The sequence below is a fragment of the Cladophialophora bantiana genome (genome assembly GCF_000835475.1).
Source record: "Cladophialophora bantiana CBS 173.52 unplaced genomic scaffold supercont1.4, whole genome shotgun sequence".
Classification (NCBI taxonomy): Eukaryota; Fungi; Ascomycota; class Eurotiomycetes; order Chaetothyriales; family Herpotrichiellaceae; genus Cladophialophora; species Cladophialophora bantiana.
In genome coordinates this window covers 1393145-1413758 of record NW_015971578.1, presented here as the reverse complement: position 1 = coordinate 1413758, position 20614 = coordinate 1393145, and the positions used below count along the sequence as shown (strand labels likewise).

Genomic DNA, 20614 nt, shown 5'->3' with positions numbered 1-20614 from the left:
CGCTGGTGTTAGAGTGCTTGCTTGCTGTCCCGATTTTGCATTTCTTGGTTCATCTACTCCCCCTACATGAGCAAGATTGAGCAGTCACGGTGACTGCACAAAACAATGTCGGCGACTACGACGGGGACCAGCACCAAATGGTCTGTTGAGTACGACACTGCGCGCCGCCATAAGCTCTTCAGAAACACGCCGAAAGATCGCAGCGCATTCCCGGCTCTTCAAGCGGCAGTTAGGCCTCATATTGAGTCCTTCAATGCCCTGTGGGACGATAACCTCGTCGACGCCGGGCTTAAAGACATTGGAATCTATACAGTGGTCGACGGCGACTTACGAAATCCGAGCCGAACAGTCCATCGCAATAGGCTTGATCTGAGAGTGACAGAAGTCATACTTGAGAAGCCCACTCTTCCTCCGAGCAATAAGTTCAGCATTGAAGACCGGAACATATACCCTTCCGAATGTCGAGAGCGGCACACAACCTACAGAGGAAAGTTAAGAGCAAGGCTACAATACAGGGTGAACAATGGCGACTGGCAGGAATCCGTTCGGGATCTCGGACAAATGCCAATTATGTTGCGGTCCAACAGATGTCACCTCGAGAAATTCTCACCCGCACAGATGGTACGCCACAAGGAGGAGTCTGAAGAAATGGGTGGCTATTTCATTGTCAATGGGAATGAAAAGCTCATCCGCATGCTGATAGCAACAAGGAGGAATTACCCCATGGCCATTTCGAGACCCGCATTTGCCGCGAGGGGGCCTACCTTTTCAAAGCTCGCAATCTCGATTCGCTCCGTGAGGCCTGATCAGTCCTCGCATACCAATGTTCTCCACTACCTGACAGACGGGAATGTCACTTTCAGATTTTCGTGGAGGAAAAACGAATATCTGGTTCCCGTAGTCATGATCCTGAAAGCTCTGGTAGAGACGAACGACCGGGAGATTGCTGAGGGTATCATTGGCACATCATCCTCGAACAAAACGCCCAGTTCTTTTGTCGCCGACCGGGTGGAGCTTCTCCTGCGGACGTACAAGGCATACAACCTCAAAACAAGAGCACAGACAATGGCTTATCTCGGGGAGAAATTTCGCCCTGTTCTAATGCAGCCTATAACGATGCCCGATGAGAAAGTGGGCGAGGAGTTTTTGAGGAAGATTGTCCTACCACATCTCGGCAACGTCGACGTCACTCCGTCCCAGAACAACGACAAGTTTCAGCTCATTCTGTTCATGATCAGAAAGCTCTACGCCCTTGCTGCGGGCGACTGTGCTCTGGACAACCCTGATGCAGTCTCCAGTCAAGAGATCCTGCTTGGAGGCTTCCTTTATGGTATGATCTTGAAGGAAAACATCTACGAGTGGCTAGTGGGCATCGGTGCGATGGCCCGAGACTGGCTCAGGTTAAAGAGCGACGCCAACTTCACAGACCCCTCCTTTGAGACCGATTTCCTTCCCAAAATAGTACGGAGGACAAACGAAAACATTGCAGGAAAGCTGGAGTACTTCCTCTCCACGGGGAACCTGGTTAGTCAAACTGGTCTCGATCAGTCTCAGACGTCAGGCTATACAATCATGGCCGAGAAAATCAATTTTTATCGGTTCATCAGCCACTTCCGGTGTATACATCGAGGTGCCTTTTTTGCTCAATTGAAAACGACTACTGTCCGCAAGCTGTTACCTGAAAGCTGGGGGTTTCTTTGCCCTGTTCACACTCCTGACGGTGCTCCATGCGGACTTTTGAACCACTTAGCTCACCAATGCCAAGTTCAAATTAAGCAGATCGACACTTCGGCTATTGAGAACGCAGTGCTTCGGCTCGGAGTGTCTTCCGTGCCTTCAATGGCCGTCAATGAGAGCCTTTCCATCCAGCTCGATGGTCGTATCCTAGGATACTGCGGGGCGAAGAGGACAAGAGAAATCGCCCAGCTTTTACGGCACTGGAAGGTGAATGGAGAGCACAACATCCCGAACGAGCTAGAAATAGGCCATGTCCCTACCTCGAACGGCGGTCTGTATCCTGGTTTGTACCTCTTCACTTCTCCATCACGAATGTTACGCCCCGTCAAGTACATCCCGTCTGATAAGCTTGACTACGTCGGGCCATTTGAGCAGCAATACATGAACATTGCTTGTGTGGATGCGGACATCATACCCGCTCTGACCACGCATATTGAGTTCAAGCCCACAAATATCCTGTCAATTCTCGCCAATATGACCCCTTTTTCGGATTTCAACCAATCGCCTCGAAACATGTACCAGTGCCAGATGAGCAAGCAAGCCATGGGGACTCCTTCCTCGAACATGATGTGCCGAACAGACAACAAGGCGTATCTGCTTCAGACAGGGCAAACGCCAGTGGTAAGACCTCCCCTGTACAACGAGTATGGACTGGACAATTTCCCCAACGGGATGAACGCCGTCGTGGCCGTCATTTCGTATACTGGCTACGATATGGACGATGCCATGATAATTAACAAATCCTCTCATGAGCGAGGGTTCGGTGATGGCGTCATCTACAAGACCAAAGTTTACAGGCTCAATGAGGATTCTAGGGCGTCTCGGTCAAAGACCGAGATCAAGTCACTTTTCGGTTTTGCTGAAGGCGACCCGAACATCTCACAAGAGGTGATTCAGGCGCTTGATCCTGACGGCCTACCCGCAATCGGGACAAAGGTTGGCGAGGGGTCAATAGTTCTAGCTTACCACAGTGTCATGTTCGATCCGTCGGAAGGAAAGCTCAAAAACTTGGACGGGAACACCATGTACTTCAAATACAAGGACACCGAGGAAGCTTACATCGACCAAATCAGAATAATCGGCTCCGAGACAGGGGATCAGCCCTGTCAGGCGATCAGCATCAAGTACAGGATTCCTCGACGACCTATTATCGGGGACAAATTCTCTTCGAGGCACGGACAAAAGGGTGTCTGTTCCATGCTCTGGCCGAGCCAGGACATGCCATTCAGTGAGTCCGGGATTCAACCAGATGTCATTATCAACCCGCACGCATTTCCATCGCGAATGACCATTGGCATGTTCGTCGAGTCTCTCGCCGGTAAATCTGGAGCTCTCCATGGCCTTGCCCAAGATTGCACACCCTTCTCCTTTGACGAGGACAACACTGCCGGAAATTACTTTGGTGAGCAGCTATTGCAGGCCGGTTACAATTTCTACGGCAATGAGCCCATGTACAGCGGCATCACGGGCAAGGAGTTTGCAGCCGACATCTACATCGGGGTGGTCTACTACCAGCGGTTGAGGCACATGGTCAGCGACAAGTTCCAGGTGCGCACGACCGGGCCTGTGAATGCTTTGCACGGCCAGCCGATCAAAGGCAGAGCCAAAGGCGGCGGTATCCGTGTCGGTGAAATGGAGCGTGACTCGTTGATCGCCCATGGGTGTGCGTACTTGCTCCAAGATCGTCTGATGGACTGCAGCGACAAGCAACGGGCCTGGGTGTGTCGGACTTGCGGCAGCTTTTTGAGCACCATGATGGTGCCCAACCAATTCACCGTTAAAAAGAAGGGGGGTAGAGTCGAGCCGAGCGGCATGGTAAGGTGTCGGGCTTGCGCGAGACCCGCGACTTTTGATGACGCTAAGGTTAAAGTGTGGGAGGATGGAGGGGGGAGAAAGTTCGTAGGCGGTGATAATACCACCGTGGTCAATGTGCCCGGCGTCCTGAGGTATCTGGATGTTGAATTGGCGGCCATGGGTGTGAGGACGACGTTTGAAATTGAGGGGTAGTTTCTCGCGTGACACCAAAGCACGAGGCTACAATGAAAAGAAGTTCCTACCTATGGCATGGTGGCTGCCTCCTGCGTAGGGCCAACAGCGCCTTTCGCGGTCTGTTTCTTTGACGGTTCTGGTACCTGCTCCGTATCGATTAACCCCAGCCTCACGGCAAATCGCTCCCGGCCATCTCCCTGACCAGTTCCTCGGCCATATTAAACTGGAGGGAGCGTCCCTCTATATTTCTCACTGCCACAGAGAGTGCGTTGTCCGACCTTCGCAAAATTAACTCGAACCGCGTCCCATCTCCCGTTTTCTGTCATGTATCCCAGCGACTCTACCCAACTTTAAAATATGGACCTGACCTCGAGAGTCTTATCATTTTACTGCCCATGAAGAATTCCTCCTCGACCTTTCTATCTTGTCAGTGACGGGTTAGTATCACCTCTCACCGTTGACAGGGCGAAGGAATCGAAGAGACGATTTTCCCGGAGGCAGTATAGGCGTGAAGGCTCTTAATCAGAGGCTAGTAGCTCAATATGCTACCAAGCATTATCGTTAACATCGTCAATAACTTACTAAGAAGGGTACTGTAAAGAAGTTACATACAGAGTCCATATCAGGGACCTACGCAACGCAGTAGGTACAGAGAATTGGAGTAGCTGAATGCCTTGTTCTATATCACGTAGTCCTATTGACAACGACTCAACGCTTCAGAAGAAGAGTTCTCACCCGAATCGAGTGAGAGGAAACTCTTATAGTGTAACAGAGCACTTCAGGTTCGGCGTGTACGTGGCAACAACCATCCTTTGCCTTACCCTTTTCTTCCTATACCACCCATCCGATTCGGGTCGAGAGCGTAGGGTACTTGGGGACAACGGTGGGCTCGTGACATTGCTCTGAATGCGACCAGTGCAACAGCACGCCAGCCTTGTCACCTGATCTTTCAGCCTTGTCACCTCGGTTAATCTTCCCTTGGGGGTAGTCTTATGGTCGCCAAGTGGGTCGCAGGCCACGCTATGGTGGAACTTCATGTATGCTTACTCCTTGATCCGAGCGTTTCACATACCATCTACCAGACCAAGCCGCATCACGGAACATCATGCTGACGATTGCTCTTCTATGTACCATTGCCACTACTTTCGTGCTTTACCTTGTCATATCCTCGATTTCTACAAGGCGTCGCCATGCTGCAGCCGCAAAGCAGCTCGGCTGTAGGCCAGCACCCACAGAATACAACCCGGATCCACTGGGGCTTGTGAACGTGATCAAGACCCTACGGGCAAACAGTAAGAGTCAAATCCTCGAGTACATCCGAGGCGTGTTCGACGACGTGTCGCTACGTATGAACAAGACAGTCTATTCTTATGACACGTACATCCTGGGCGACAGGGTTTTTTTTACGTGCGACCCAAGGAATATCCAGGCCCTTCTGGCTACTCAGTTTAAGGATTTTGAGCTGGGAAAAATCCGCAGAGGCGCATTTGCTCCATTGTGAGTTGGCTTGAGACCGTAACACTGAAAAGAGGCTGACCCGCTGACCGCTGGAAACAGACTTGGCCACGGCATCTTTTCGGCGGATGGGAAGCAATGGGAACACTCTCGCGCTCTTCTACGACCCCAGTTCTCTCGTGATCAGGTCAGGGAGTTGGATCTAGAAGAGAAGCATGTACAAAACTTGCTCAGAGCACTTCCTGTAGAAGCAGACTGTTGGACGAGCACCACAGACTTTCAACCTCTGATATCCCGATTCACCATGGACTCGGCTAGCGAATTCCTTTTCGGAGAGAGCACAAACATTCAACTCTCTGCGCTCTCCGAGGAGGCCGCGGCAAAAAATGCTGAAGACCGCGCCTTTGTGGAATCCTTCGAGGCCTGTCAAGACCGCATGGCCAAGGCGCTCTTGCTGAACGAATTCTACTCTGTGGTCCTGACGAAGAAGCATAGAGATGACTGTCGATTGTGCCATCAATACATCGACCGATTTGTGCACAAAGCTCTGGGCCGCGACAGAAAGCAAGATCCCGTCGAGAGCAGCAAAAAAGAAAAGTACATCTTTCTTGAGAGCCTTGTCAACGAGACTAGAGATCCTATCGAGATTCGTAATCAGCTTCTGTCCATTCTATTGGCCGGTCGCGATACCACCGCCTCGTTGCTGAGCTTCTTATTCCTCATGCTGGTCCAACATCCCGAGGTATTTAACAAGCTACGATCAATCATTATTAAAGACTTTGGAACCTTCAAATCGCCTACAAATCTCACTTTTACGAACTTGAAGGCTTGTTCATATTTACAATGGTGTATAAATGAGACCTTAAGGCTTTACCCTAGTGTGCCTCTCAATGGACGGCGGTGCACAAGGGACACCAGCCTGCCTTTCGGGGGTGGCGAAGACGGCCTTTCGCCCGTTTTTATCCCGGCTGGAACAGAGATTGCCTATTTAGTGTATGTAATGCAACGGCATCCTGACTTCTGGGGCCCAGATGCGGATATGTTCAGACCGGAGCGGTGGCAGAATCATAAGTATGGCTTCGAATATCTGCCGTTTAACGGTGGGCCAAGGTAGGTGATTTGACTAGATACCCAGTCCGTACTAACATCGACCAGAATCTGTCTTGGACAACAGTTTGCTTTGACAAAGGCCGCATACGTAACTGTTCGCCTCCTACAGCGCTTCGACAAGCTCGATGGATCAAGCGTACCTCCAGGGCCGGTTAAATGGGCCGTTACCTTGACCGGCAAGCCCAAAGACGGAGTTAGGCTGCGGCTGCATGTTGCAGCTGAAGACTAGTACGCCTTCGCTGGCGTCAGTTGGATGGTAAAGCATTGCATCAAAGCAGAGGTTGATAAGTGAGTGTTGCGTGTTCGAAACGGCTTCAAGAGAACAATTACAACTGAGGCGCAACCGCCCAGCTGTCGGCGGTCATAGACAACGGCGAAGAAAGATCTCGTCACGATGATGTCTATGTAGCCCCCCGTCTAGCTAGTCTATCCACGTTTTCGCCATTCGTTTAGCGTTCTGGCCTCAATTGACAGCCCTCTCCAGGTATAGCACTTACCTTTACTTACTTTCTTCTTCCTAGACGCATATTGCGATTTTTCTCTACCGGAAGCCTTTACTCTATACTTAGTCCCCCCGTAGATAACGCGTATTTAATGATAGTTCTCACCATTATTAGGTTGGGTTCCCACCTTACTACTGTAACAAGGCAAAGTGGCTATGCTGTGCAGGGCTGGTAGAGTGGTTCCTGGGGGGGAAGGAGGGGGAGGGAAGTTGTCCAGTCACATGTCAAACCAAAATGGGCTGGCAGAGGGGAGTGCAGAACAGTTTACAATGCTGGCAGAGTGCCATTCTTTACATTTTTAATCAGGGGATAGTACCAGTATTCCATGCTTTTGATGCCGTCTACCATTCCTGAGTGTTTCGTCGGCCCGTTCCCACTTCTCAATGTCGTCGCCGTGCTAGGCGCTCGCTGCCCTAGCTGCTGCCTCTCTGGGGGTGGTGTTGGTGGTGGGTGTTGCCCTGTCAGTGTCAACCAGAAACGCGTTCTCGATTCCCGATCTGCTGGACAGGCCTCTGTGCGTTGTTGCACGTGCACGCCGAACCCTGAAGTGCTCTGTTACAGCACAATTAACCAGCTTCGAACAGATCTTTTTACTACCTTGGAACGTGGATTAAGATGTCGTTGAATAAATCGCGATTTCCAATTATGACTAACACTGTTAGGGCCGCCAGATATCTTGCTAATAAGGCGGGCTAGTTCTTGCACCGTAGACAAGGTCGGAGGGTGTCTTGTTGCCTCAAGATCAAGAATCCATCTCTTTAATAGCATCTCTTGTGTATTCGACAGTAATTGTTGCGACTCATGTGATAAAGGTCTCGATTGAGTGATGCCTTTGAGTCTACGGCTCAAGGTGGAATAGTCAACATCGTTCGCCGCGGCGGCAGACCGAATAGAGGGATATCGACGTGATTGATAGTCGTCGATGGCCGTTAGCACTCTAGCTTCTCAATTAGCGTCCATTTGATCAATTCAGCGAGGTGGTGTTGGGTGGTGGACTTCATTATAGGGATCCTAATACTTCTTTTGTCTCTGCAGAATCCTAATACTTCTTTTGTCTCCTGCAGAATCCCTTGATACGCGTGGGGCAACGCAAATGTCACAAATAGGTGGTAGTGTTCAATTCAAGATATAGGAATAGAAAGGCCCTCACTGTACTTTGAGAGGGGCTATCTGGCTTGAAAAATCGTTTTTGGCTCTCGAGTCTGTGTATCAAACGATCTACCGAGCGCGCTCAACAACCGACGCCGACGGTCGGTCAGCCTTCGTCTCCGTGGTTATCCCTGACAGCGTCATCCGCATCGCTGTCCTCGTCCTCGACACCAACGTCCACGTCGTCGTCCAATAACAGAGCATTCTCAATCTTCTTGCCCCCTTCCTCTACCGCTCCAACGCCCTCAACCGGCGCCTTCGTCTTGGTCGCCTCGATGCCGCCGGACGTAACGAACAGGAACGTCTCAGTGGGGAAGTTGTCGACGTGGTTGAAGAAGTTACCAAAGACATTCTCCTTCTCCTCGTCCCGGTACATGCGCTCGTAGATCTGCTCTTGCTTGAACTTGTCCATCGCGTCCTTATACTTGTCAAAGTCGATGGTTTCTTTGCCGAGTGCGTCTTTGGCGCGCTTGTTGTACGATTCAAATACTGGGCGTTCGAGCAGGAGACCCAGACTAGGAGCTTTAGGGATGGACAGTCTTTCAGGGCCCATGCTGTCGATCAATCGTTTGGGGTCACAGCCGCAACGCACCACGAGCGCGACCATGCCGACCATTTTGCGGATTTGATGCATCATGAAACTCTGTCCGTGGACTTTCATGCTCAACCATTCTGTCCCATTGATAATGATCGGTTTCCTGTTGACAAGGAAGGATTTAATTACACGTTTTGCGCTGGGGTCCTTGAAGGTCTTCTCGATGGTGTAGTTGTGGTAGTTGCGAGTGCCGACAAATAGGTCGAGAGACTCTTGGATCCGGTCGAGACGCTCAGTGGGGATGCGGTAGGCTCGTTTGGCAGCAATGTAGGCTTGCCGGATGCGTTTCATAGCTTCGTCGAGGACGCGGGATCGGAATGGCTTGGACTGATCTGTTGAGTCTCCTTCAGAGGAGATGGGTTCTCCATTGTTATGTGCAAGATCCTGGTCCTGTGAATCTCCGTCTTTGGTTTCCACCTCTTGTGGAGGCCCTGGTTCTGAAGTCTGGTGTTCGACCTCCTTTTCCATAGTAGGAAAACTCGACGGTTGCATCTCACCGTCCTCTCTATTCTTCGGACCTTGCGCTTTTAGCCACAGCGCCTTCTCCAGTATAGCACGGATCTCTTGGTCATATTCTGCCAGGATCGGTTTGATCATGTCCTCGTCTACCTTTTCCCAGTATCCCAGCACTTCTTCTTGCCTCTTTCTGTACCCTTGCAGATCGTCCTTTTTCTCCGCCCACTTCTCGCTGTTCCTTCCGAGAAAGCTGCTAGGGTGCGGCGGGAGGAAACTGTGTGTCGGGATCAGATACTCATATATCCGCGAGTCGACCATCTGATAGGCACTGAAACTGTTGTTTGTCCGCTCATAGCCCCAAACCCGAATCTGGGGTGTCAAGTTGTCGTTGATCTTCTGCACAATATCTTCATCTTCGATGATCAATTTCAGGGATATGACATTGCCGGCAGCATGGACGCCCTTGTCAGTGCGGGCGCATCGCACAAAAGAAGATTTCTTTGGGTCATCAGCATTGGCTTTGGAGATGGCGCCTGCCGCAACAAAGGCTTGGAAGAGGTCTCCTTCGATTGTTTTCTGATCATGCGTTCTGGATGCCATGGAGGTCAGTCTCTCCACGGCGAGAGTAACGGCGGCTCGGGTATTCTTACAGCTGCATGCCCTTGTAACCGGTTCCAGCATATCCAATAAGGACGGCAACCTTCTTTTTCGGTCTCCTCTCCTCAGCTGCAAGCACTTCGTCGCTGAATTTTGTAGCGTAAATGGGCAGTTCGTCCTTGCCTTGGTCGACCCGTCGTCGTTTGGCGGCTTGTTCATCCTCGTTCCGTTTCCTTTTGTCTACTTTGTTCTTACTTAGCAAGTCAGTCTTGGCGATCGAGATATAGTGTGAGATGGCTTCCGATGCAATCCTGGCAGGGCCTAGAAGGACCTCTTCTGTGGCAACATTTGGGGGAAAAGAGACAGACTTACGCCCACTCCTTCCTCCCCATATTTCTCTTCTTGCCCTGATGACCTCCTCGACCACGTCTGGCTTCTCTCCCCAAAGCAGCATTCTGGTTCGAACGTCTTGCATCTTGATCACGGTGTCTTTGTTCACGAACTTGCGCTGCTCCACCTTTTGAATCAGTTGGGGGCCTCGACTCGCAGTCGATGTTGGAGGTTGAGAGAGCCTCGGGCGCACCTGGCGCAGGGGCCTTCGGAATGCCAGTCTCCATGTTGGCGACTTGTAAAACATGAAAACGAGAGGCGAGGCTTCACACTGATCAGGATGCAACTTTTTGAAATTTTGTCGACGTGATCTCCAAATCCCCCCCGATTTGCGTTTCCCCGCAAAATGCGGTTCGGTGATTCGCCGTGGGATTCTAGTACGGTGAAGTATAGGATGGTCGGATGCAGTCATGAAAGGAGCCTCAAGCATATCTCGTCGGCACTCGCGAGTATCCCTGTACACGAAGTAGTTCATCTTGGTTATACTATAGATCTGCTGTGGACGGCCTATGTCACCCCTGTTGTCCAGTCCGATGGTGATCTACTCCATCATCAGCTCTAGTAAGGCGCTCCATTAGTGGTTGCTCCTGACATGGGCTTGACTTCCACCTCAACTGGCTGGTCACCTATCCCTCTCCTTTTCGCCTCTTCCAGAATCGCAACCGTGGCGGTGGCTCCTATTCTCGTAACACCTATGGACCGGACATAGAGCAGGTCATCCAACGTCCGCACTCCACCCGCGGCTTTGATCTGAACTTTGGGATCAGAGTTCTGTCTCATGAGCTTCAAATGAGGCACCGTGGCGCCCTTGTACGTGTACATGCCATTGGGCTGTTTAACGAATCCATAACCAGTCGATGTCTTGACGAAGGCAACATCGCATTCGGAACAAATCTCACAGAGCTTGATGATGTGCCTATCTTCTAGGAAATCGTTCTCGAAGATGACTTTCAGTATCGCCCCTGACTTCCGCACTGCCGAATTGACTGCTGCGATTTCGGTGGTTATGTAGTACCAGTCACCGGAGAGGACTTTGCCGATATTGACCACCATATCGATCTCTGCGCCACCTGCTTCGGCGGCTTTCTGTGCTTCAAAGACCTTCACTTCAATAGTGCTATTGCCCGCAGGGAAGCCAATGACAGGACAGACCGCAACACCTGACCCCTCGAGGGCTTTCTTTGCTTGGGCGATCGCGTATGGCTTGACGCAAGCCGTAGCTGTCTGGTACTTTTTTGCAATTTCCAAACCGGCCTGGATTTCCTGATCCGTCATGGTTGGGTGTAATAGAGAGTGATCGATCATTTTGGCCAACTGCGACAAGGTCACTTTGATCGTTGTCGGTTCGGACATGACGATTGGTGCTGCTTTGTGTAGTTTTGCCTCCCGTGCGGCTCCTCGTGTTCGATCCTAGGGAAGCCCGGGTAAGTACGCAGAAGGGGTAGGATGAATGGATGTATGAGTATCAGAAGATAACGGTCAAAGCCACTTCGCTGCTCTCTGGTTCTGAACCCAAGACTGATTCGTTTGCTCGTGTCGACCAAATCCCAGGTGGTACTTTATAGTTGGAAGTGGTGTCAATGGGGAGGCTTCCGCATCTGGAGAACCCGCCCCAGTTGGGGGATGTACGGACCGGCTACCCATTCAGAAATAGCCCCATGCCGGGCCATCACCAGGTAGACTACATTGTGTCCCTCGTAATCTGTGAGTGCCCTGAAACAATATTACAATTCAACGCAAGGTGCAAGGAAACCCTCCCCCCGGGAATTTGGCAGCCAGTGCCGTCGCTTTTAAGAGGCGGATTTCCCTCGACGCTAAGAACGCTAACCCGATCCCTTCCCCATCCTATATTTGACTTCCTACCTATGCGATGATGAAACTAGAAATAGTTCCCTTTACAAATAACAAGGGAATTGTTATTCCTAGCCGTTTTTCTACCATGCCACTGAGGCTAAACTCATGGAGACACCATCGAGCACATAGCAGGCAGAGGGAGACCAGGGGTAAACGCAGGACCTCAGAGGCGAAAGCAGGTGATGGAACCTGTCCATCACTTGCCCCATTGAAACCTCCTCAAAAGTCAAGGGGGGCATACAGTTCTATTTTTCACACCCCCCGCCTAATTACACAATGGTGAAGTTTTGCCAGCACCTAAATAGCTTTCCAGGCTTTCTTGATATACTCCTCGACATCTGAGAGCAGCTCTCTGGGTTTCTCCATAGCCTATACAGCGTCAGGAAAGGCTAACATACGACCCAAGCGATTTCACTGACCGCGAAATGACCACCCCTCTCGTGCTGATTGAATGACACAAGGTTGCAAGTCATGGCCGCCCATCTCTTAGGAACTGGGATGATCTCATGAGCAAACATTGAGTAGCCGCAAGGTTTCTCGACATATGGAAGGTTTAGCGCTGTCCGTTTCGTGATCTGAAACACGGTCAATCATCAGTTCGTCTGCAATGAATCAAAATCCTAGCCAACACTTACCACACTAATCCTTGCAATCGTTGGCTTATCATCTCCCTTGGCCAGCTGCAAGTCGTAGCGTTAGTCATTTGTCTACCATGACAGAAAGGAGTGATCTAACTTACCGCGCGATTATGGTAGAAACATCGTGGTATAGTGTCCGTCAACCAATATAATGTTACACCTTCGAGGATCTTGTCAAGCGGAGGATCTTCGTCTGTCCATTCGAGAATTTTCTCTCCAATCCGGCTTTATCGTTAGCAAGCTTGCACGAGACATATACTTTTGTATCTTATATCTCACCAACTGAGCAGTGCCAGTGGGCTAGCACTCAGGGTAAGCCCGATGGTGGCCGGCCTTGTGCCTTGCTCAAGTGCAAATGCATATGCCGTATCAATGAATTCGGCGGCCCTTTGTAATGCTCTCTTCTCTTCCTCGTCTCTTGGAATTTCGTCCGAGTTCTCCAGTGGCGGCATACCCATCATATTCACGTGCATTCCTTTGCACGCATCGTAGTTCATGGCAACCAACCGACTCATGAAACTGCCAAGGTCGCCGCCGTGCGCCAAGTATCCCGAGCCGAATCCTAGACCGACCATCAGATCATTGAGTGCTCCAGCAGCGATGTCGATTCCGTAATCCGTCTCAACCGGAGGACCAGATGAAAAGGCATAGCCTGGAAGCGAGGGGACGATGACGTGGTATGGCAAGTCCTTCGGAGAATATCGCTCTTTCAATATGTCCAGCATATCTAGGAATTCACAGATGGAGCCTGGCCAGCCGTGAAAGAAAGCAATTGGAATGGCATCGACCTTCTCGGAAAACAGAGCTAGAAAATGCATTTGGATTGTGTTGCCCTCTGTATCCTTGACCGAAGCTTTGAAGTTAGGAAAAGAGTTGATTCGATCTTCGTGCTTCCGCCAATCGAATTCATTGAGCCACACCTTCTTAGCATTTTCAAGCCAACCCCTCTTCGTGCCATACTTCCGGCCAGCATTGGTATTCTCAAACACTGCAGGAGCAATTGGCGACAGCTCCAGCAAATGCTTGAAATGTTGCAACTTTTCATCGTCAACGTGTGCCTTGAACCGCTTGATATCGAGTGTTGCACCGGCTGGGAGTTTTGCGTAATCGGCCATGTTGAGCCCGCTCTTAGAATTTGAGCGCGGAAGAAATGGAACCAATAGTTGAGAGCATGGAAGGCTGTCGAATAGACGGGTATATCAAGAGCCATCGCCTCGTTGTTTTGAACCCCACGAGGGAGCTAGAACCATCTGGAATGATCTTTGCTAAAGGTATATGAAAGGATTGGCGCTCGGTTATCCTAAGTCCCCAAATTGTACAAACAAAAATTATGCACGTACACAAGACACTTCGCGCAGCAATCATCAGGACGATCAATCCGTTGTTGCTTTGGCGGGCCTGCTCCATGGCTATACTGACGGATAAAGGCTTCAGCATCTTGTCCGATAGCTTAGTGTTCCAAGATACAAACCGAAGAAATCAATTTCGGGAACTGCGCCCGGATGAAGCCCTGGTCAACATGAAATCGTAGTGGGTGCGATTTGTTTTGCACAGTAACACTAATCGTGACGATGGATATGAGACGTGTAAGGCCGGAATTGCATATATTAGTCTGAGAGAAGCATCTGAATAGAAATCTGTGCGCATGCTAACCAGCTCTCCGATGACTGCTAATCCCCCAAACTCGACACGATTCGTCGACGACGGCCATATTCGGCAGGTATTCATTGCCCTCTCAGACATCAGCCTGCCGATGCTTTTGGTTTAGCCATTTTTATGCAAAGCTACTCTGTTGAGATAGTGGGAGAGCAAAGATGAAGCTCGCTGGCAACGACTAAAAGTTGATTAATTCATGCAGCTTTCCGAAATGCGAACCGCTGGGGCTGGCACGCCCTGCAATGTACAGCAGTGGGCGTAAGTCCACGGAGAAAGGTGGAGAGGTGACGGTCCTGTGTTCGCTCGAAATAGCCAGAAAGGGCATGGCATCGAGGGCAGGTATTGCCCTCTTGGGAAGTAACCTGTCGCCGCTACAAGAGTGGTGACGTGCGTATCACCGTCGGCTGCAAGAAAATCCAAAGTTGAGCAAGAAGAAACCCAAAAACCGCAGCGTCCAGCGAGTACTTTCGCGGCAAAAGACGATCAAAAGACACTTCATTTTCACATTGGCAGGTTGCCCTCGCTTGCCGCTCCTCTTGATCACCTATCATCATTTCGACCAGACCAACAGTGACACTCGAGAGGAAATAGTGGTGACCACCATCTGACGGACATATCAGGCAGGCCGCGCCCATTTCCGCACCTTTTTCTTTCTTGCAATCTCCATTGTGGATTGGCAATCTCGCCCAACTTTTAAGGTGACGAACAAGAACTCGAGTCTTTTCGGAGACCCCTAGATCAAAAGAAACCAGGATCAATTAGATACCATCTCAAAATGACTTACACAGTCTCAGAGATCACAGATCTGCGCATCTATCCTATCAAGTCATGCCGAGGCATATCCCTGAAGTCGGCAAGATTGACGAGACAGGGACTGGGGCTGGACAGACGGTGGATGGTAAGTCTTTGCATTTTGTGGCCAGAATCTCACCCTTTCACCTGACCGGTGAATCGCTTGATGGCTGACGATGCATGGCGGACGGGTCTAGTTCATTGACAGTAGTAATAAATTCATCACCATCCGCTCAAAACCGCAAATGACATTGATCAACACCGCCATTGATTACGACTCTGACAGCCTTGTCATAACCATAGGCCATGACACGGACAAGCAGGTCAAGGTGCCTGTTCATCCTAGTCAGGAGTGGCTCCGTGAAAACACCAGAGAAGTCTCAGTCGATATTTGGGAGTATATCACCGATGCCTATGCTTACACAGATCCAACGATGCTGGCTCTTTTCAAAGAGTTTTTTGGTGAAGAGGTCCGTCTGGTGATGAAGGGTCCCGAGCCAAGGATATGCGCCGGCAATGGCTCCCCTAAACGACTGGGACGTACGGAAAGCGTCAATTTCCCGGACGTACTGCCCATTCAGATTGCCTCGGAGTCGTCGCTTGCCGAGCTGAACTCGAGATTGAAGGAGAAAGGCGAGAGCGAAATTACCATCGAACGTTTCCGACCAAATATCATAATCAAAGGAGGAGAACCATGGTCTGAAGATTCGTGGAAGAAAGTGCGTATTAACGGAGACTCTTCATACTGGACTACACTCACGGGCGGCAACTTGCATGCAATTGATGTCGATGTGGTTGCAAGGTGTGCTCGGTGCACAGTACCCAACGTCGATCCCGACACCGCGGAGAAGGATGCCCACCAGCCTTGGGATGTGTTGGTCAGTTACCGCAGGGTTGATGAAGGCATCAAGTATAAACCTTGTTTTGGAATGCTCTGTTGCCCAAGAAATGAAGGAAATGTCCAAGTAGGGATGCGATTCGAGGTCATGGAAGTTACCGATGCGCACAGATATGTCAAAGGGTTTTAGGTCGTTCGGACTGCAAGATGCGCGGGTCAGTTTTCTAGGGCTGGGATGATGATGAGGTCTTTGATTTCCTCCAGAATTTGTATTGCTCCATAGTTGCTTTGGTCTGATGCTATCCTGCTCGCCTGATGGCATCTCTGTGAGTGTCGTGCACAATGCGGGACCATGCAGCAAGAGAACGACATTGAACTCTCTTCAGGCGGTAGGCTCATTGCCTCCTCCAAAATTTCGGGTACCGACCAGTCAAAGCCTGGTCAAGCCAATTACCTTGAAGGACCAGCTCTCTGGTCCAGCCGAGCAGCTTGCTGCTGTTCCGAAGAGCAAACAACTCGCTCAAGTTGTTATGCAGGGAGCGTTAACGGGTCTCGTATCTAGTAGCGTTTTCGCGTTTCTAGAATTTAACATGCCAGGCCGTTCTTGATACAAGCTTATCATTGAAGATATTTCCTGCTGAAACTGAAAGTCCGAGCCCAGGTCCTTCGGATGCAACATGTTGATGCGTCAGCATGACTTCCAGATCAGGCGAACAAGAGCTCCTGGTGTGACAGCATGCTGCATGATTGCTTCGTGAGTTGACGGCACAGACAGCTCCTCTGCATGATGCAAACGGGTTTCCGGCTGACAGCTGGCAGGTAGCTTAGGTAGCTCGGCTCAAGCTGTCTAGGGTGTCACAACGCAAGCTTGTAGCGAGTGAACGCAGACCCTGCTTAAAGCTATCACAATTGGCGGCAATTCACATGCCAGTGGACGGCTGAAGCTCTCTGTTGCTCCGCAATCAGCATCGATCATCGATCCCAAGCTCCCAAACAGGCGACGAAAGGCGCCATAGGTGCCACTGAGGGAGCTACCTTGGATGAGGTGAGGAGAAGGAACCGTGAGCTATTGCCAAGGTCGTGATTGGGTGAAAGTACCTGACTAGGTACCAAGCAGTGGGAGCCAGTAGGGAGAGAAATGAATGCGATCGATTGTCATCGATCAAAAGCCGTGCTGGCCGGGATTCGTGGGTGGTGTGAGGGAGGTGACGGTTGATTGGAAGGTGGTTGTTCGTTCCTGGTTGTAGGGACGTGGCAAGCCCGGACAAGAGCAGCAGCAGTGTCTGACAGCGAGAGGGAGCTTCCTTTCAGGCGAGGCAGGCCGAAGCAGCTACCTATTAGGCGTCAGACGCGATTTCTTAATGCCAAAGGTTAACGGGCTTTGGCGCTTGGAGCAGGTGCAGCTTGCTGAGCTTAGAGAGGGCTGAGAAGGCAAGAGGGGAACGTCCGGAGAAGGAGGGAAGCTGCCACTGCCAATTAAAGAGCCCATACCAACCAGGGCAAGCTCTTTTCACCGAGCCACCTACTCTCACCCCTCAGTCCAAGCTTAACAGCTCTTTTTTCTTTCTTCGATCCATCCCACCAACACTCAACAATCCAAAATACCCTCTGCTGGCCATACCGACTCCCACTCCTCTCCTCCCATCTCCTACCTCGTCGCACACCGTGTCGAAAGGCCAGCAGTTGACTCTGTTGCGTTGTGCACACCCACGACCCTGTTCTTTCCGAACAGCAAATCATGTGAAGGAGGACCCATCATTACGTCGGTCCCTTTCAAGCTCAAAAACAGCCAAGGCTTGTTGTGGGCTGTCCGATCAATGCCGCCGACCTTCGTCCTTCTCTCCTAAAACTCGCTCCTGCGGTTAGGTTAGGGTCAGCGCTGAAAGGCCATGCCGCCCAAACCTGCCCTTACCAGCTCTTTTCTCGTGTCGACGGATGCAGAAAATGAGGTTGTGTGTCCGCTCACAAACCAAGATGGCTCGCAGTGCAGAAAGAGATGCATTGGGGTGCGCTTGTCCTAACCCCATTCTGCGCGTCGCCAACCGCTGACCCCGACATTTGTAGGAAAAACGCTACCGGTCGATGCAAGAGCACATTCGACGCGCCCACCCCGATCATTATATCCCCAAATTGCCTGCTACAGAGGAGAGTTTCCAGTTAATGATCAGTACTCCTCCCTCGCAACGCCCACATGTCCAACAGACTGCCGCCCTTCCTGCCCAAAGAGGCCCTTGTATGTTGGCTCAATAGTTTCCTTCCCTATTCATACTGAGAAAAAGAAACAGCGGGTACTAGTGAAAATGTCGCCTCGTTAGGACAAACCGGATCAGGGACTTTGACTGCGCAACCTCCTGCCGCAGCCAATGCTGCTGTTGCCCTTACCCAACTCCACCAGTGGGACTCCGATTTTGTAAGTATTAACGGGAACGAGACTACAGGCTACAGTCAGAATTGTGCTCATTCGCACACCAGGATGTTTTCCCAGAGTCAGACTACAAACGCGAGACCTCAGGTCTTGAGCTGCCATCATTACGCGCACAGTTCCACGAAGATACATTTCAGCCTGCTCGCCCGCGAGAACTATTACCCTCTCTTCTGCAGTCACCGGGCAGCCGGTACTCATCCTTACCACCCATCCAACGACGCGGCGAGAAACTGCCACGACCCCGAAAGCCGTCGATGGGGCAAAATGCGCGCAAGGGCAAGCACGAACGCGGAAAATCTAGGGAATTTTCGGCCAAGGATTTCTCCCGAAGGCTGAGCGTCGAAGGCCGAAAAGCAATGTCTGCAGAACCGCCCACCGCGGCTTGGGTTCAAGGCAAGAGATGGGAAGATCTGATCGAGGCTGCCACGAGTGCTACTGAGGCTGATGATGATCGTGATCTCACTCCCGTAAGTCAGACGACATTTTTCGATTGTCCTCTGTTTACATGTTGCTGCCAAGAGATCGAGATACTGTAGAGGAGCCCCCCGGAGGAAGGCCCCCCAGAAAGGGAATATTGTCTTGTACTATTTTACTGTCACTACTATTGCCAAAAACAACAAAAACGAATCGAACGACGGTCATGTCTTGCTATACCCGCACGAAAGGCACAAAAAGGACATATGCGAGCAACAGAATGACGGCTCCCGGGCAAGAGGAACCTCCCAGCGTTGTGTCAGTCGATTGTTTTTGAACTGTTGGCGGTTCCGACAAAATCACGATTGATGGTTTTGAGGACCACGACTTCAATTACCGACCGATTCAATGGAAGGAGATGACGAAATGCCCAGGGGTACGGACTCTCTGGGGCGAGCGGAAGAATAAAAAACACAGCCATTGGTTTTTTATTTTTCTCGGTCAGGCCACATGCGGGTGATGAAACCATTTTTCCTGTGGCGGTCGGGCCAGGCGACTGAGAAGAGCCAGAGCCAGGGGGGTTCTGTCACTGAAAAGTTTATGCACCCTCAGTTAATTACTCTAATGTGTACACCAACCTCCTCATTTTTCTTTTTTCTTTTTTGCGTTAGACTATCGATAATCAACCTTGCTAACATGCCCTTGGCATTGACTTACAGATGCCGCAGTCGCCAAACTTTCCGCCCTCTACCACTGTTGCCGCCACCGCTGCTGGCACGGGCACCACCACCACCACGACCGCTCGTAGATTGTCCGCCGCGGACAGCATGTCGACCAGTGGGGAGGCCAACAAGCGTTCATCGCTACCCCCGGGCTTCCGTCCCTTTGGTCATCACCTACACCACCAACCTGGGCAATACAATGCCTCTCCGCTGCAACGTACCCTGACTCCACCGCCACCAGATATCCTGGGACCCAATGATCCCGAGCCCTTCCCTTCGGTCGAGTCCCTAGAGAGCGCGGGATCCGGTCAGAATTTCCACATCTCAGGGTCCGGCCTGCCTACGTCGGCGTCGTCCAACGATAACACTAGCCCCTTACAGCACCATTCACACCCTTACCAGCACTCCCAATCGTCCTCATTTGGCAGCAAATCGGATGTATTGGAGATCTACTGCGCATCCTGTAGTCGGCCGTGGCTACTGAAAAATGCCTTCGCCTGCACCGAGTGTATCTGTGGCGTCTGCAGCGACTGCGTTGGACAGATCATCAGCAGTCCTGTGGTGACGGTCCAACCAGGTCTCGCACCGATGCGCCGCGGCTGCCCCCGCTGCGGAGTCATGGGCGGGCGCTGGAAAAGGTTCAACATTGACATTCGCTGATGATAACATTTCAGAGTAAGAAGTCTGAAACTAGAATTTCTAGGGCGTTCGCATTGTGGGAAGAGGGGGGAGGGAGCGGGAGGGGATCGTCTAGCATTGAAACCCCCCTGCTCCCCATACCCATCGAGCCATCTCCCGAGCGAGAAGCCAGGGAAAAGACGCGCCCAGAAACAACCCCCTCAAGCGAGCATGACTGAGACATAGGTATTGATCCTGTCAGCCGTGAAATTACCGCAGACTCCGCCCAGCGCCGAGCCAACCGGACGCGACAGGGAAAAAGGAGAAATTACTCCCTCACGGAGCAGGCCGGCGAAGAGACGAAATAGACTCGAAACGAGTAGTCGCAGTAGAAGGTCCTCCGCAAAGGGAGGACAGCAGCAAGGGCAGAAAGAATAAGCGACGAGTTCCTAGTCCAGCACACGAACTCCCCCGCCAGTTGATGGGTAGACACCGCTGAGAGGGAGATGCACAGTGCCACAAGCAGGGATGCTGGAGAGGTCCAGGAAGGGCTTTCGTGGCATCCAATCGCTTCCACACGCATTTTGTTGCGCAATGCAAAAAACGTGCGGGATGCCGAGGGGATCCAGCGGCTCAGATTGGACAGGAGGGAGGCGAGGAAGGTCGATAGCCAAGT

General features: G+C 51.3%; 7 protein-coding genes across 7 annotated transcripts; 4 read left to right on the top strand and 3 right to left on the bottom strand.

Moving 5' to 3' along the window:
* Window positions 1–105: 105 nt before the first annotated feature.
* Window positions 106–3744, top strand: Z519_03290 (uncharacterized protein; the record flags this gene model as incomplete). Its single annotated transcript, XM_016761041.1, has 1 exon — window positions 106–3744. One exon carries the CDS (start codon window positions 106–108, stop codon window positions 3742–3744), a length of 3639 nt encoding a protein of 1212 aa, XP_016622891.1.
* A 1087-nt stretch (window positions 3745–4831) lies between these two features.
* On the top strand, window positions 4832–6520 carry Z519_03289 (uncharacterized protein; the record flags this gene model as incomplete). Its single annotated transcript, XM_016761040.1, has 3 exons — window positions 4832–5223; window positions 5284–6291; window positions 6337–6520. The coding sequence occupies 3 exons, from the start codon at window positions 4832–4834 to the stop codon at window positions 6518–6520; spliced, it is 1584 nt and encodes a 527-aa protein (XP_016622890.1).
* A 1529-nt stretch (window positions 6521–8049) lies between these two features.
* Z519_03288 (tRNA pseudouridine(38-40) synthase) lies at window positions 8050–10208 on the bottom strand (the record flags this gene model as incomplete). Its single annotated transcript, XM_016761039.1, has 3 exons — window positions 8050–9583; window positions 9645–9902; window positions 9964–10208. 3 exons carry the CDS (start codon window positions 10206–10208, stop codon window positions 8050–8052), a joined length of 2037 nt encoding a protein of 678 aa, XP_016622889.1.
* Window positions 10209–10539: 331 nt separating this feature from the next.
* Window positions 10540–11334, bottom strand: Z519_03287 (deoxyribose-phosphate aldolase; the record flags this gene model as incomplete). The annotated part of the gene is made up of 1 exon (XM_016761038.1): window positions 10540–11334. The coding sequence occupies one exon, from the start codon at window positions 11332–11334 to the stop codon at window positions 10540–10542; it is 795 nt and encodes a 264-aa protein (XP_016622888.1).
* Window positions 11335–12132: 798 nt separating this feature from the next.
* Z519_03286 (uncharacterized protein) lies at window positions 12133–13588 on the bottom strand (the record flags this gene model as incomplete). The annotated part of the gene is made up of 5 exons (XM_016761037.1): window positions 12133–12204; window positions 12255–12410; window positions 12471–12515; window positions 12575–12698; window positions 12753–13588. 5 exons carry the CDS (start codon window positions 13586–13588, stop codon window positions 12133–12135), a joined length of 1233 nt encoding a protein of 410 aa, XP_016622887.1.
* Window positions 13589–14904: 1316 nt separating this feature from the next.
* Z519_03285 (uncharacterized protein) lies at window positions 14905–15949 on the top strand (the record flags this gene model as incomplete). Its single annotated transcript, XM_016761036.1, has 2 exons — window positions 14905–15027; window positions 15119–15949. 2 exons carry the CDS (start codon window positions 14905–14907, stop codon window positions 15947–15949), a joined length of 954 nt encoding a protein of 317 aa, XP_016622886.1.
* A 1699-nt stretch (window positions 15950–17648) lies between these two features.
* Z519_03284 (uncharacterized protein) lies at window positions 17649–19980 on the top strand (the record flags this gene model as incomplete). Its single annotated transcript, XM_016761035.1, has 5 exons — window positions 17649–17765; window positions 17824–17992; window positions 18045–18169; window positions 18232–18651; window positions 19318–19980. 5 exons carry the CDS (start codon window positions 17649–17651, stop codon window positions 19978–19980), a joined length of 1494 nt encoding a protein of 497 aa, XP_016622885.1.
* Window positions 19981–20614: the final 634 nt, after the last annotated feature.